At 30.2% G+C, this 15,683-nt stretch overlaps 1 protein-coding gene across 1 annotated transcript; it reads right to left on the minus strand.

The window, feature by feature from the left end:
• Positions 1-4,387: 4,387 nt before the first annotated feature.
• On the minus strand, positions 4,388-5,150 carry Bm7966 (gag protein, putative; the record flags this gene model as incomplete). The annotated part of the gene is made up of 2 exons (XM_043079539.1): positions 4,388-4,554; positions 5,045-5,150. 2 exons carry the CDS (start codon positions 5,148-5,150, stop codon positions 4,388-4,390), a joined length of 273 nt encoding a protein of 90 aa, XP_042935473.1.
• Between the last annotated feature and the right edge of the window lie 10,533 nt (positions 5,151-15,683).

Raw genomic sequence — 15,683 nt, forward strand, 5'->3', positions numbered from 1 at the left:
AAATAAAGAAATAATCCGATTAGATGTAATAACAGTTAACCACTTGACGAATGAATTGCAAGTAGTTAATCTAAACAAAAAGGAATTGTTGATGATAGACAAACGAAATCAGTTTAGTAATTTCAAAAACAAATGGAAAAAACCGGACATACTCATAGGTGCGGATCACTTCTTCAAGTTTATCCAGTTTGACCAAGCAGAGAACTTAAAATCAGGATTTTCATTGATCCATACAAAGGTTGGACCTATAATAGCTGGAAGTGGGTATATAAATGAAATACACGACAGTATTTCAGAAACCACATCAGTAAGTCCGATTTCTCAAGTCAATGCCGTCAATATTCCAGACTTAGATCACTTTTGGAAACTGGAATTAATGGGTATACAAGACAAAATAAACTCTGACAATGATGAAAAAGCATTGCAGCAATTTAAACAAACTATCACTAGGGACAAGGGAAGATATCAAGTTTGTTGGCCTTGGAAAGATTCAAAGAACAAACTAAGCGATAATTTCGGACTTTGCCTTGGAAGATTAAAGTCGTTAATTAGGAGGCTTCAAATGAAACCTCAATTACTAAGTCGATACAATCAAACTATTGAAGAACAACTCAATTCCAATATAATTGAGAAAGTGTCATCGGAAATGAATGAAGTTGGTATTATTCATTATCTGCCTCATCACGAAGTAATAACACCAAATAAAACCACGACAAATCTGAGGATAGTTTATGATGCATCAGCTCATTGTAAAGGAATGAAAAGTTTAAATGATGTTTTATATCGGGGACCAATAACACTCCCTGATTTGGTTGGAGTTTTGCTACGTTTCCGTACAATGAAAAATGTAATAATAGCAGACGTAGAAAAGGCGTTCTTGCAAATAGAATTGCATCCAACAGATAGAAACTGCACTCGATTTCTTTGGTTGAAAGACATTCGAAGTCCAGTTAACGAAGAAAACGTAAGTTGTTACCGTTTCCAACGAGTTCCATTTGGAATTGTATCATCTCCATTTTTATTGTCCGCTACACTCAATTATCATTTGGAAACTTGTAAAAGCAAAATCGCACTCGAGTTAAGGAAAAATCTCTATGTCGATAACATTATAATACCAACCAAAGGAACCAACGAAGCTCTTTCCAATTATAAGGAAATTAAAATTATATTCAATGAAGCATCAATGAATGTACGGGAATTTCTCTCTAACGACCAAGAAGTCAATGAAAAACTTCCGGTACAAGATCGAGCAGAGGTAAGTTCAATTAAAAAAATTCTAGGTCTCAATTGGTACCACAAACAAGATATCATTCAAATAACGTTAAAACCATGGTTTGGTAAGAAATTAACTAAAAGAATTATATTGCAATTCGTAGCCTCACAATATGACCCACTAGGATTCATAGTTCCTATACTGATAAGATTCAAATTGTTTCTCCAAACTTTGTGGAAAAAGAACCTTTCATGGGATCAAACTATAAGTGAGGAAGATGAAACCACGTGGAAATTACTCACGAACGAATGGCCAAAGAAACTAAAGGATCTACCAAGATTCACAACAAATTGTTCCAAGCAAGTACAATTTCATGTTTTTACTGACGCATCAACTGCTGCATACTCAGCAGCTTTATACATTCGAACTCAAGAAAGAGAAGTATTCTTAGTGTTTGCTAAATCCCGAATTGCGCCAATTAAAGGAATGTCAATACCTCGATTAGAATTACTGGCAATACTCATCGGAGTGAGAATGGTACAATTCGTATTAAAACAAAAAGAGCTTGAGGACGTGATAACAATTTTATGGTCCGATTCTCAATGTGCGCTTCATTGGGTTCACAATAGTTCCCGTTTACTACCAACGTTCATACAAAATAGGGTAGAAGAAATACGAAAGGCGAAAATCCATTTTAGATATATCCCAAGTGAACAAAACCCAGCTGATATAGCTACAAAAGGAATCTCTCCGAATAAACTAAAAGGATATGATCTTTGGTGGAAAGGACCAAAGTGGTTAACAGAAAACGAATCAAAATGGCCACAGTGGAAATACAATTACAATGAGGATTACCAGGATGAAGAAATTGTGGCCCACATCACAGAACCAATTATCATAAACAAACATTTCGGAATCTTAGATGCTAGTCGTTTTAGCAAATGGTCAAGATTAATAAGAACAACTGGTTGGGTTCTGAAATTCATAAGATTAACAATGAAAAGGGAAATTCCTTGGCTAAAGATGGCAACGAAAGAAAAGAATATATTGACAACACAGGATTACGAGTTGTCAGAAATTGTGCTATTCAAACAAGCACAGTCAGAAGGAGTTACCAAAGATGAAATAATCAAATGGAATTTGTTCTATGATAACGAACTATGGAGATACAAAAGCCGCGTAGTTAACTCTGAAATGAAAGAGAGTAACTTACACCCAATATATCTCCCGAGACACAACACCATAACTGAACTCTTTATTCAGCAACGACATGAACAACTGTATCATGCTGGAATTGCTCATACACTCTCAAATCTGAGATCGACGATATGGATCCCAAAAGGTAGAACGGAAGTCAAACGAATCTTGAATAAGTGCATGAAGTGCAGACGCTGGACAACTAAACCATTCAAATTACCAACTATGGCTGATCTTCCAGCATCTCGGACCACAAGATCAAGACCCTTTGCGCGAGTAGGACTAGACTATTTAGGTCCTGTGAATATCAGGAGTGATAATGGGCTAACAAAAAGATGGGTAGCACTATTCACATGTTTCACAACAAGAGCTGTACATCTAGAAGTAGTAGAAACTCTTTCAGCCGAAAGCTTTTTACATGTTTTCAGAAGATTTACAGCAAGACGAGGCTTTCCAGAATTAATCTTAAGCGACAACGCTGGTCAATTCCAGTTAATTTTTAAAATCATTGTGAAACAACAATTAAATGAATTCCTAGCGGAAAGGAAATGATCTGGAAAAATATAATACCAAAGGCGCCTTGGAACGGAGGAGTATATGAGCGACTTATTGGGTTAACAAAAAGGGCAATGAAAAGAGCCATCGGCAGAAAGTTATTATGGGAACGGGAATTGATTACGCTAGTAGCGGAAGTGGAAAGTATTTTGAATACTCGACCACTAACTTACGTAAATTTTGATGATTGTATCATATTGCGTCCAATTGACTTTATACTACCGAATGCGCATCTAATCATGCCTGCTAAAAACAAGAATGAAATGGATGATTTTATCCCTCATAAATTGGATTCGAGAGAAAAACTCATTCAATACTGGTCAAATACACTAAAGGCCCTCGATGCCTTCTGGGAAATATGGAAAGAGGAATATTTAAATACTCTTAAAGAAAGAGCACAAAGGGAACACTCTTCTCCGAGAGATGTAGTAAAAAGAACTCCCCACGAGGGAGAGATTGTGTTACTAAATGAACCAGAAATTCCCCGTGGCATGTGGAAACTAGCCAGAATAAGAGAAATCAAAACAGGAAAGGATGGAGAAGTGAGAAGTGTCTCGATAGAATTACCGAAAGGAAAAATACTCAACAGACCGGTGAATATGTTATACCCACTGGAAGTCAAAGGTGAGGAAATTGACCCTCAACCAACAATGTTTAACAAATCAGTGCAAAATGTCAATGAACAAGAACCAATTGCTCTACGAACTAGAAGCGCTATAAGGCGAAGCAATCAACCAAAGCTGTCCAACGAACTAAAGCATTTAGCTCCTTCGGTCGGGAGTGTCGCGGATTTTAATATCGCGATCTAAAAATATGAGTTGCAAATTGTAGTAAAGATATCTACGTAATTTCCGCAAATAATGCTTATACTTCGGACTCTTTGTTTCCAAATTTATGCTTCTACATATTGAAACAATTTACATCGTTCTTTGTTAGCAATCCTTACAATCATGAGGATATCTACATTGTTCTTTGTTAGCTATCATAATCATGCGGTTATCTAATAAGCTCTTTATTAGCAACTGGTGCCCATGCAAGCACCTCCTCTCCTTTGTTTGGATCATTGTCTAACATCAATGTAGATTTATAACCATACTATTGTCAATTAGATCTGTTTTTAAATCATCCAATCCTCCGAATCAGTTTTATTCAATTGTTGCCCAAATATTTAGCTGGCATCCAACACATCTCCCTGACATCAAACTTCTCCCCCGAATAACAATTTAACCAAATCATAAAGGTTTGTTTCCAAAAACATTTTTTTGCTTCCACTACACCAGTTGTCACCAGTTTTCCATTTCTTGCAGCATGTTAGCGTATTGGCACTATCTTTAAAATTCAAACCATAATAATAAAAAAAAATTCGAACATGAATATAAATGAAACACAAACAAATGAAAACAAAAAATAACAACAACAACATCATAGCTTTTGTTGCTCTCGAGAAAACATACTTGCTAGTCCATTCCAAACAATAGTTTTTGCACGTCCCACAACTTCAACAAATTGCTTGGCTGTTTCCGGTCCAATATCTAGATCCATCCATCTGGAATACCTGAACTGAGGTAGACTATTTTGAATTGGGTATCCTGAAGGAAAAAGAAATTAACAAACTTGATTATAATTGTTGGTGTCAACCGGTTTTAAAAAGAAAAGAGAAATGTCAGCGAGCATAGCAATAAGCGCCAATTTCATGAAAGGTAAATTATAAAAGACACTCAATGAGATTAAACAGTTGAAAGTAATCCAACCGGACATTATTGCGGGTGGAAAACCAGTGACGCTCGAAAGAAACAACGACGCTTAATTAAAAATGGCTGGAATTCCTGCAAAGTTAAGCAAGAAGAAGAAGATCAACGACATGAGACAATAGTTGAAGATAATGGGGGAATTCTGAAATTAATCGAAGATGGCTGAGAAACATTAATATCACTTAAGCTACACATTAATGATATTCAAGCAACGATGCAGTGTCTACAACAACCAATGGAATGAACGACGCGAAATAATTCTGAATCGGATAGAATATCGAGTCAATAAGAGCAAGGATCAACGGACGTCAACTAACTGTTAAATTACCATATCTTGCCCTTAAAAATTTTGATGGGAATCCAAGCAATGGAGAAAATTCTGGAGTGGGTTTGAAGCAGCAGTACATCAACAGAATACGTACAGAAACTGGCATATCTTCTCTCTTGCTTAAGAGGAACCGAATTAAATGCAGTAGAAGTGCACGAAACAACACCAGAAAACTATGAGATGATTTGGAATCATCGAAAGATATGGAAGTCCTTCCATCATTAAACGAACGTTATATCACGAATTAAAATCATTCAAACATAATGATCATGATTTGAGAACAATAGTAGGGATGATTGAAAGAATCTTCAGGCAGCTGACGAATTTAGGTGAAAACTTAGAACAAACGAGTATCGAACTGACTATTGAAGAAAAGTTACCTCTATGGGTACTCGATGAAGTATACAAACGGAAGGAGCTAGACCCAGATTGGTCTGTTGGTAAGTTTGACAATGCTTAGAAGCTATTGTGAAATGAAAAGAAACGATTAACCAAATTCACGGATCAAAGAATACAGATGATGGACGAACAACGTACAACAGAATTCAATTCCATCAACTAAGAAGAACATCAGCAATACAATTTCAAAAAGAAACCACAATTCGAAACATCAATTCCAACAAAAGGTCAAGACCTTGTGCATTTTTTATCGGTGGAAACAATGAAAACAAGCAATTCTTCCTCACTTGAAGTTTTTTCTTTGTTTATATTTAGGAAAAAAAATGGAAATGATATGATTGAGGATAGGGTTGAGTCGTTTTATTGTTAATCAGATTCTTTATTTATATAAAAGAAAAAGAAAAAATAATTTACTAATAAGTCTTGAAACAATAAAGAATAAAAAATACATAACGATTATATCTGAAAGTCTTTCAGTTCTTTGATAAGATTTTAATTAAATTAATTTAATCATTATAATTTACTAATTAATTCAAAATTTTCATTTTCTAACATTTTTAATGCATTCAGCCATCTGATTTTATTCCATCAAACCAGCAGAATAATAACGCTCGTATACTTATGAAATTGTTTTCAATTTGAATTTCAAATTTTATTTATTCTTTTCTATTCTTTTGCTCCTCAATTTCGTATGAATTTTTACAAGCTATTTATAAACAATTATTTTTGACAAGTTCAATATTTCGGTGCAATATTGCTCACTTGAAGTCCACTATTTTCTTTTGTAATAAAGTTGCAATGGATTGATAAATTAATAACCGATAAATTAAAAATATTTAATTTTTTTTGGACAAGAATTTCAAAAATGCTAATTTATGAAGTGCAAGATTTAAATTTTACGAATATAAATATTAAAAACATGAATGGTATAAAAGACTTATTTTCATTTCTAAATTCATTTGTTTTAATAACCATTGCTAGTTGTCGTAAATCGTAATTAAGATGGATGAAAAGAGACGTAAATCATTCGTGAACAAAATGAAGAAGCTAATGTTTTCTCTGAATTGCTAATTTTTCTTCCGTTTTTTCTAAATTTTTTTCCAAACTTTTTCTAAATGTTTTATAATGATTGCACCTATTTTATCGTGAGAAAGAAATTGAGCAAAAAAAAATCATTAAACTCGATTAACAGCAAAATAAACACTTTTTTGTTTAATTCATGTTTTTCCCGAAAACGATTTACCGAATAAGCAAATTTTGACAACTGATTGATTAATCGTTTCTTACTCATTATCTCTAAAATTTTATAAAGAAAAAAAAACATCAGATTTTCCACAAAAATTTATAAGTTGAAGTCGGAAAAAATTTTTACCTATATGAAATATGCCAAAACCTCAACCGTTCCTTTCATTAAAACAATTTATTTTGTCGCATTACTTGTTCCTCTAGCTTTTTCGTCAGTCACAAACTTTTTTCCATTTTCTTCTTCATTTATTTTAATTTTACTCATACCATTTCTCTACAGATATAACAATATCACTAGAAGACATTTCGATAAATTAATGCCACTCTCTGCAAATATAACAATATCACTAGAGGACATTTTGATTAATTCATGTCACTTCTCTGCAAATATAACAATATCACTTGAAGACATTTTGATTAATTCATTAACTCACACCATTTCTCTACAGATATAACAATATCACTAGAAGACATTTCGATTAATTCATGCCATTTCTCTGCAGATATAACAATATCACTTGAAGACATTTTGATTAATTTATGTCACTTCTCTGCAAATATTACAATATCACTAGAAGACATTTCGATTAATTCATGCCGTTTCTCTACTGATAAAACAATGTCATTAGAAGATATTCTGATTAATTCAGTAACTCATACCATTTCTCTGCAGATGAAACAATATCACTAGAAGATATTTTGATTAATTGATTAACTCATACCATTTCTCTACAGATATAACAATATCACTAGAAGACAGTTTTTTTAATTCATGTCACTTTTCCACTGATGTAACAATATCACTAGAAGACATTTTTAATTCATTAACTCGTACCATTTCTCTACAGATATAACAATATCACTAGAAGACATTTTGATTTATTTATTAACTCATACCATTTCTCTACAGATCACTAGAAGACATTTTTAATTCATTAACTCATACCATTTCTCTACAGATATAACAATATCACTAGAAGACATATCGATAAATTAATGCCACTCTCAGCAGATATAATTTTAATTCATGTCATTTCTCCACTGATATAACAATATCACTGGAAGACAATTCGATTAATTCATGTCACTTCTCTGAAATATGACAATATCACTAGAAGATATTTTGATTTAATCATTAACTCATACCATTTCTCTACAGATATAACAATATCACTAGAAGACATTTCGATAAATTAATGCCACTCTCTGCAAATATAACAATATCACTAGAAGACATTTTGATTAATTCATGTCACTTCTCTGAAATATGACAATATCACTAGAAGATATTTTGATTAATTCAATAACTCATGCCATTTCTCTGCAGATATAACAATATCACTAGAAGACATTTCGATTAATTCATGTCATTTCTCCACTGATATAACAATATCATTAGAAGACATTTCTATTAATTCATGCCACTTCTCTACTGATATAACTATATCACTCACAAGAAGATATTTTGATTAATTCATTAACTCATACCATTTCTCCACAGATATAACAATATCACTAGAAGACAGTTTTTTTAATTCATGTCACTTCTCCACTGATATAACAATATCACTAGAAGACATTTCGATAAATTAATGCCACTCTCTGCAAATATAACAATATCACTAGAAGATATTTTGATTATTTCATTAGCTCGTACCATTTCTCTACAGATATAACAATATCACTAGAAGACATTTTGATTTTTTCATTAGCTCATACCATTTCTCTACAGATATAACAATATCACTATTAGACATTTTGACTAATTCATTAACTCGTACCATTTCTCTGCAGATAAAACAATATCACTAGAAGACATTTTAATTACTTCATTTACTAGTACCATTTCTCTGCAGATAAAACAATATCACAAGAAGACATTTTGATTAATTCATTAACTCATACCATTTCTCTACTGATTTAACAATATTACTAGAAAACATTTTGATTTTTTCATTAACTCTTACCATTTTTCTACCTATATAACAAGATCACTAGAAGACATTTTGATTATTTCATTAACTCATACCATTTCTCTGCAGATATAACATTATCACTGGAAGACATTTTGATTAATTCATTATCTCTTACCATTTCTCTGCAAATATAAGAATATCACTCGAAGAAATTTTGATTAATTCATAGACTCATACTTATTCTCCACAGATATAACAATATCATATAAGATATTTTGATTAATTCATTAACTCATACCATTTCCTACAGATAAAACAATATCACTTGAAGACATTTTGATTGTTTCATGTCACTTCTCTGCAAATATAACAATATCATTAGAAGACATTTTGATTAATTCATGTCACTTCTCTGCATATATAACAATATCATTAGAAGACATTTTGACTAATTCATTAACTCGTACCATTTCTCTACTGATTTAACAATATCACTAGAAGACATTTTGATTAATTCATTAACTCATACCATTTCTCTACTGATTTAACAATATTACTAGAAAACATTTTGATTAATTCATTAGCTCATACCATTTCTCTACAGATATAACAATATCAATAGAAGACATTTTGATTAATTCATTAACTCTTACCATTTCTCTACCAATATAACAAGATCACTAGAAGTCATTTTGATTACTTCATTAACTCATATCATTTTTCTTCAGATATAACAGGATCGCTAGAAGATATTTTGATTAATTCATTAACTCTTACCATTTCTCTACCAATATAACAAGATCACTAGAAGACATTTTGATTAATTCATTAACTCTTACCATTTCTCTACCAATATAACAAGTTCACCAGAAGATATTTTGATTAACTCATTAATTCATGCCATTTCTCTGCAAATAAAACAAGATCACTGAAAGATATTTTGATTATTTCATTAGCTCGTACCATTTCTCTACAGATATAACAATATCACCAGAAGACATTTTGATAATTCATGCCATTTCTCTGCAAATATAACAATATCACTAAAAGATATTTTGATTAATTCATGCCATTTTTCTGCAAATATAACAATATCACTAGAGGACATTATGATTTTTTCATTAGCTCATACCATTTCTCTGCAGATAAAACAATATCACAAGAAGACATTTTGATTAATTCATTAACTCATACCATTTCTCTACTGATTTAACAATATTACTAGAAAACATTTTGATTAATTCATTAACTCATACCATTTCTCTTCAGATATATCAATATCACTAGAAGACATTTTGATTAATTCATTAACACATACCATTTCTCTACTGATTTAAAAATATCACTAGAAGACATTTTGATTAATTCATTAACTCATATCATTTTTCTACAGATATAACAGGATCGCTAGAAGATATTTTGATTAATTCATTAACCCATATCATTTTTCTTCAGATATAACAGGATCGCAAGAAGAAATTTTGATTAATTCATTAACTCTTACCATTTTTCTACCTATATAACAAGATCACTAGAAGACATTTTGATTATTTCATGCCATTTCTCTGCAAATATAACAATATCACTAGAAGACATTTTGATTATTTCATTATCTCTTACCATTTTTCTACCAATATTACAAGATGACTAGAAGATATTTTGATTAATTCATTAAATCATGTCATTTTTCTTCAGATCGCTAGAAGATATTTTGATTAATTCATTAACTCATATCATTTTTCTTCATATATAACAGGATCGCCAGAAGATATTTTGATTAATTCATTAACTCTTACCATTTCTCTAGCAATATAACAAGATCACTAGAGATATTTTGATTTATTCATTAACTCATATCATTTTTCTTCATATATAACAGGATCGCTAGAAGATATTTTGATTAATTCATAAACTCTTACCATTTCTCTACCAATATAACAAGTTCACCAGAAGATATTTTGATTAACTCATTAACTCATACCATTTCTCTGCAAATATAACAAGATCACTTGAAGACATTTTGATTAATTCATTAGCTCGTAGCATTTCTCTGCAAATATAACAATATCACTTGAAGACATTTTGATTAATTCATGCCATTTCTCTGCAAATAAAACAAGATCACTGAAAGAATATTTTGATTATTTCATTAGCTCGTACCATTTCTCTGCAAATATATCAATATCACCAGAAGACATTTTGATAATTCATTGCCATTTCTCTGCAAATATAACAATATCACTTGAAGACATTTTGATTAATTCATGCCATTTCTCAGCAAATAAAACAAGATCACTGAAAGATATTTTGATTATTTCATTAGCTCGTACCATTTCTCTACAGATATAACAATATCACCAGAAGACATTTTGATAATTCATGCCATTTCTCTGCAAATATAACAATTTCACTTAAAGATATTTTGATTTAATTCATGCCATTTTTCTGCAAATATAACAATATCACTAGAGGACATTATGATTTTTTCATTAGCTCATACCATTTCTCTGCAGATAAAACAATATCACAAGAAGACATTTTGATTAATTCATCAACTTGTACCATTTCTCTACAGAAACAACAATTTCACTAGAAGACACTTTGATTGTTTCATGTCACTTCTCTGCAAACATTATAATATCATTAGAAGACATTTTGAATAATTCATTAACTCGTACCATTTCTCTGCAGATAAAACAATATCACAAGAAGACATTTTGATTAATTCATTAACTCATACCATTTCTCTACTGATTTAATAATATTACTAGAAAACATTTTGATTAATTCATTAGCTCATACCATTTCTCTACAGATATATCAATATCACTAGAAGACATTTTGATTAATTCATTAACTCTTATCATTTTTCTACCAATATAACAGGATCACTAGAAGATATTTTGATTAATTCATTAACCCATATCATTTTTCTTCAGATATAACAGGATCGCAAGAAGAAATTTTGATTAATTCATTAACTCCATTTTTCTACCTATATAACAAGATCACTAGAAGAACATTTGATTATTTCATGCCATTTCTCTGCAAATATAACAATTCCACTAGAAGACATTTGATTATTTCATTAACTCATACCATTTCTCTGCAGATATAACATTATCACTGGAAGACATTTTGATTAATTCATTATCTCTTACCATTTTTCTACCAATATTACAAGATGACTAGAAGATATTTTGATCAATTCATTAACTCATATCATTTCTCTTCAGATCGCTAGAAGATATTTTGATTTATTCATTAACTCATATCATTTTTCTTCATATATAACATGATCGCTAGAAGATATTTTGATTAATTCATAAACTCTTACCATTTCTCTACAATATAACAAGTTCACCAGAAGATATTTTGATTAACTCATTAACTCATACCATTTCTCTGCCAATATAACAAGATCACTGAAAGATATTTTGATTATTTCATTAGCTCGTACCATTTCTCTGCAAATATAACAATATCACCAGAAGACATTTGATAATTCATAGCCATTTCTCTGCAAATAAACAAGATCACTGAAAGATATTTTGATTATTTCATTAGCTCGTACCATTTCTCTGCAAATATAACAATATCACCAGAAGACATTTTGATAATTCATGCATTTCTCTGCATATATAACAATATCACTAAAAGATATTTTGATTAATTCATGCCATTTTTCTGCAAATATAACAATATCACTAGAGGACATTATGATTTTTTCATAAGCTCATACCATTTCTCTACTGATTTAACAATATCACTAGAAGGCATTTTGATTTATTCATCAACTTGTACCATTTCTCTTCAGATATATCAATATCACTAGAAGACATTTTGATTAATTCATCAACACATTCCATTTCTCTACTGATTTAAAAATTTCACTAGAAGACATTTTGATTAATTCATTAACTCATACCATTTCTGTGCAGATATAACATTATCACTAGAAGATATTTTGATTAATTCATTAACTCTTATCATTTTTCTACCAATATAACAGGATCACTAGAAGATATTCTGATTAATTCGTTAACTCATATCATTTTTCTACAGATATAACAGGATCGCTAGAAGATATTTTGATTAATTCATTAACTCTTACATTACTCTACCAATATAACAAGATCACCAGAAGATATTTTGATTAATTCATTAACCCATATCATTTTTTTCAGATATAACAGGATCGCAAGAAGAAATTTTGATTAATTCATTAACTCTTACCATTTTTCTACCTATATAACAAGATCACTAGAAGACATTTTGATTATTTCATGCCATTTCTCTGCAAATATAACAATTTCACTAGAAGACATTTTGATTATTTCATTAACTCATACCATTTCTCTTCAGATATAACATTATCACTGGAAGACATTTTGATTAATTCATAGACTCATACTTATTCACCACAGATATAACAATATCATATAAGATATTTTGATTAATTTATTAACTCATTCCATTTCTACAGATAAAACAATATCACTTGAAGACATTTTGATTGTTTCATGTCACTTCTCTGCAAATATAACAATATCATTAGATGACATTTTGACTAATTTCATTAACTCGTACCATTTCTCTACTGATTTAACAATATCACTGAAGACATTTTGATTAATTCATTATCTCTTACCATTTTTCTACCAATATTACAAGATGACTAGAGATATTTTGATTTATTCATTAACTCATATCATTTTTCATCATAATAACAGGATCGCTAGAAGATATTTTGATTAATTCATAAACTCTTACCATTTCTCAACCAATATAACAAGTTCACCAGAAGATATTTTGATCAGCTCATTAACTCATACCATTTCTCAGCAAATATAACAAGATCACTTGAAGACATTTTGATTAATTCATGCCATTTCTCTGCAAATAAAACAAGATCACTGAAAGATATTTTGATTATTTCATTCGCTCGTACCATTTCTCTACAGATATAACAATATCAGCAGAAGACATTTTGATAATTCATGCCATTTCTCTGCAAATATAACAATATCACTAATAGATATTTTGATTAATTCATGCCATTTCTCTGCAAATAAAACAAGATCACTGAAAGATATTTTGATTATTTCATTAGCTCGTGCCATTTCTCTGCAAATACAACAATATCACTTGATGACATTTTGATTAATCATGCTATTTCTCTGCAAATAAAACAAGATCACTGAAAGATATTTTGATTATTTCATTAGCTCGTACCATTTCTCTACAGATATATCAATATCACCAGAAGACATTTTGATAATTCATGCCATTTCTCTGCAAATATAACAATATCACTAAAAATATTTTGATTAATTCATGCCATTTTTCTGCAAATATAACAATATCACTAGAAGACATTTTGATTAATTCATGCCATTTCTCTGCATATATAGCAAGATCACTGAAAGATATTTTGATTATTTCATTAGCTCGTACCATATCTCTGCAAATACAACAATATCACTTGAAGACATTTTGATTAATTCATGCCATTTCTCTGCATATATAACAATATCACTAAAAGATATTTTGATTATTTCATGCCATTTTCTGCAAATATAACAATATCATTAGAAGGCATTTTGATTAATTCATGTCACTTCTCTGCATATATAACAATATCATTAGAAGACATTTTGACTAATTCATTAACTCGTACCATTTCTCTGCAGATAAAACAATATCACAAGAAGACATTTTGATTAATTCATCAACTAGTACCATTTCTCTACCGATTTAACAATATCACTCGAAAATATTTTGATTTTTTCATTAGCTCATACCATTTCTCTACTGATTTAACAACATTACTAGATAACATTTTGATTAATTCATTAGCTCATACCATTTCACTACAGATATAACAATATCACTAGAAGACATTTTGATTAATTGATTAATTCTCTGCAGATATAACAATATCACTAGAGGACATTATGATTTTTCATTAGCTCATACCATTTCTCTACTGATTTAACAATATCACTAGAAGGCATTTTTATTAATTCATAAATCCATACTATTTCACTACAGATAAAACAATATCATTAGAAGACATTTTGATTAATTCATTAACTCTTACCATTTCTCTACCAATATAACAAGATCACTAGAAGTCATTTTGATTACTTCATTAACTCATATCATTTTTCTTCATATATAACAGGATCGCTAGAAGATATTTTGATTAATTCATAAACTCTTACCATTTCTCAACCAATACAACAAGTTCACCAGAAGATATTTTGATCAGCTCATAAACTCATACCATTTCTCTGCAAATATAACAAGATCACTTGAAGACATTTTGATTAATTCATGCCATTTCTCTGCAAATAAAACAAGATCACTGAAAGATATTTTGATTATTTCATTTGCTCGTACCATTTCTCTACAGATATAACAATATCACCAGAAGACATTTGATAATTCATGCCATTTTTCTGCAAATATAACAATACCACTAGAAGACATATTTGATTAATTCATGCCATTTCTCTGCAAATATAACAATATCACTCGAAGAAATTATGATTAATTCATTAGCTCATACTTATTCTCCACAGATATAACAATATCATATAAGATATTTTGATTAATTCATTAACTCATTCCATTTCCTACAGATAAAACAATATCACTTGAAGACATTTTGATTGTTTCATGTCACTTCTCTGCAAATATAACAATATCATTAGAAGACATTTTGACTAATTCATTAACTCGTACCATTCTCTGCTGATTTAACAATATCACTAGAAGGCATTTTGATTAATTCATTAACTCATACCATTTCTCTACTGATTTAACAATATCACTAGAAGACATTTGATTAATTGTTTAATTCAAACCATTTCTCTACAGATATAACAATATCACTAGAAGACATTTTGATTAATTCATTAACTTGTCCCATTTCTCCACAGATATAACAATATCACTAGAAGACATTTTGATTAATTCATGCCATTTTCTGCAAATATAAACAATATCACTAAAAGACATTTTGATTAATTCATTAACTCTTACCATCTCTACCATTATAACAAGATCACTAG

Source organism: Brugia malayi, assembly GCF_000002995.4.
Source record: "Brugia malayi strain FR3 genome assembly, contig: Bm_v4_Chr2_contig_001, whole genome shotgun sequence".
In the NCBI taxonomy this organism is placed as follows: Eukaryota; Metazoa; Nematoda; class Chromadorea; order Rhabditida; family Onchocercidae; genus Brugia; species Brugia malayi.